The 2,106-nt window shown below is 41.8% G+C and overlaps 1 protein-coding gene across 1 annotated transcript in view; it reads right to left on the bottom strand.

Annotated features, from left to right (window-relative positions):
- Nucleotides 1–215: 215 nt before the first annotated feature.
- The window catches only part of LOC109461750 (fucolectin-like), a 5,710-nt gene continuing 3,819 nt past the window's right edge, over nt 216–2,106 (bottom strand). The window contains exon 5 of the mRNA XM_019758142.1: nt 216–222. Coding sequence (XP_019613701.1) covers nt 216–222 — 7 coding nt within the window. The remainder of the gene's footprint in view (nt 223–2,106) is intronic.

Below are 2,106 nucleotides of genomic sequence, written 5' to 3'. Positions count from 1 at the left end.
AACAACCACACTTAAAACATTTAAGCAAGAATCAACATTTGATTGAAAAGAGCATTTAAGTTATCATCGCCATGGCTACCTAGTCATGAATATGGAAATGCAGTCTGCACCGACACTCGAAACAGAGTTATAGCCTCTAGCAGACTCCTTTGCAGGCTCAATAAATACTAGCAGTAGAAATTGGCCTAAAATCAATGTAGCTGGCCATAGCAAAGTTACCACCTGAACAATACAGAAAACACTACATGGCGTCTGTAACTAAATTTTGTACATAGCCATTTTTACCAAGTTTATGCTGCCTAACACTGTGTTTTAGGATAACATATGCGATACCACACTAGTAGTATATTTGTCAAGAGTTTTACACGGGTAGGCCGCGAGTAAGCATCGTCAGTTCACTGGCTTTTCAACTTAATCAGAACAAGATTTGTGGCTAGATTGCCGTAAATTCCTCTAAAGTAACACACAAACGTGTTGTAAAAGAAAAAGGACTCATTACCTCCGGGGAAGGAGATATCCTTCCGCGAGGAGGTTTTACTATGGTTCGAAACATTTCTGTCAGCAGCTGTTTCTCGCGATCGGCTGGACGGATTGGTCTGTTGTTCGGTATACGTATTGCTGTTGGGCTGCAGATGATGCAGAACGTTTTCATTTAATTGTATATGTGTTTATGGGCGTCGAAATAAAAGGTTTTTAAGTGCTCCGGACACCCCCGCCATGCTGAAAATGGAATTTACCATGTTGTTAAGGAATGGGGAGGTTGCAGTTTTGGGTCTTAGCATTTAAAAGGGGTCAAACAGAGGGGTGTCTGCTTCCGATATGTATTTTGATTCTGATCGACTGCAGGCGCCGGAAGGTGGTTGGTGATTCATGTTTAAATGGTAGACGCTAGGGCCTTTCGGGTGACGGCGTTGGTCGACGGCGCGTGTTTACGGTGTGGTTAACGGCGTGGGTGACGGTTCAGGTTGACGGCTCAGGTTGATGGTAACGTTCAACCGCCACGTTAGAACAGCGAAGAATCATCTTTAAATGGTAGTGTCGACACTAGGCCCTATTTGGCGATATCTATAGCAATAAGTGACGGTGATAATTAACGTTCTGTTAGATCGATACTTCATGTTTAAAATTGTACCCAACCAATACAACACAAAAAAAACCCGGAGGTTTGAAATCTACGATTTTCCTTGTTTTAAAATGTATCCATTGTACCCATGTTCAAAAGAAAGCTTCTGCCCAGCTCTACTGAAAATACATTGCCAGCGCTGCAAGCAGACTACTCCGAGAGCTATTCATTTCTGTAGTGCAACTTTCAGAAGTACGATTGAATAAAGAAATATGAAGTCACAGTTTTCCCTTTGCTCTTTAGTTGTGGACAGAGCAGCTCGTTGTACCGTATATTCTGTGTCCTGCCGTATGATTCAGATTCAGATTCAGATTCAGATTGGCTTTATTGATGTCGCAGTGGGGTACACTGAATTAAGATCAATATTACATAAAAGTACAATATAATGGTTGGCGATATAGGTTAAAAGGTAGTGCAATAGCACAATACAGTACTGTACATGATTAAAATATAGTACAATAATCAATAAAAGAGGAGCGTCATATATATATACAAAGAATTGGTCGTGACAGTAAGAGAATATTCGCTCATTGACAATTCATTAAAAGTAAATCACAGATTAAAAGTCATGCTGGTTCAACAATCGAGTCAGGTAGGGTATTGGTGAGTTTCTGTATCTCTGTGTTTTAGCCTTTGGAATATCAAGTTTTTTACCATTTCTGGTACTTCTGCCTGTGATACTAGATCTGCGACTCGGCAACCAATGCTCGAACTCAGAGTTGATAAGTGATCTGGCAAAGTTCAGGCACAGAGTCTCACGCCTTTCGGCAAGCGTTGTGAGTTTCAGGTGTTCGAGTGAGCTTGCATATCCGGTATAGGCAGGACCCATGATGATCCGACAGGCTCTTCGTTGTATCCGCTCCAGCTGATCAACTTGCTGTTTAGAAAGTCCCGGGGACCAGACGGGAGCAGCATACTCCATAAGTGGACGGATGTATGCAGTGTAGATGATTAGGAGTTCATTTTGTGAGAGGTTGAAACTT

This window comes from Branchiostoma belcheri, unplaced genomic scaffold, assembly GCF_001625305.1.
Source record: "Branchiostoma belcheri isolate BF01 breed outbred unplaced genomic scaffold, Haploidv18h27 scaffold96, whole genome shotgun sequence".
In the NCBI taxonomy this organism is placed as follows: domain Eukaryota; kingdom Metazoa; phylum Chordata; class Leptocardii; order Amphioxiformes; family Branchiostomatidae; genus Branchiostoma; species Branchiostoma belcheri.
This window is presented reverse-complemented; position numbering and strand designations above follow the sequence as displayed.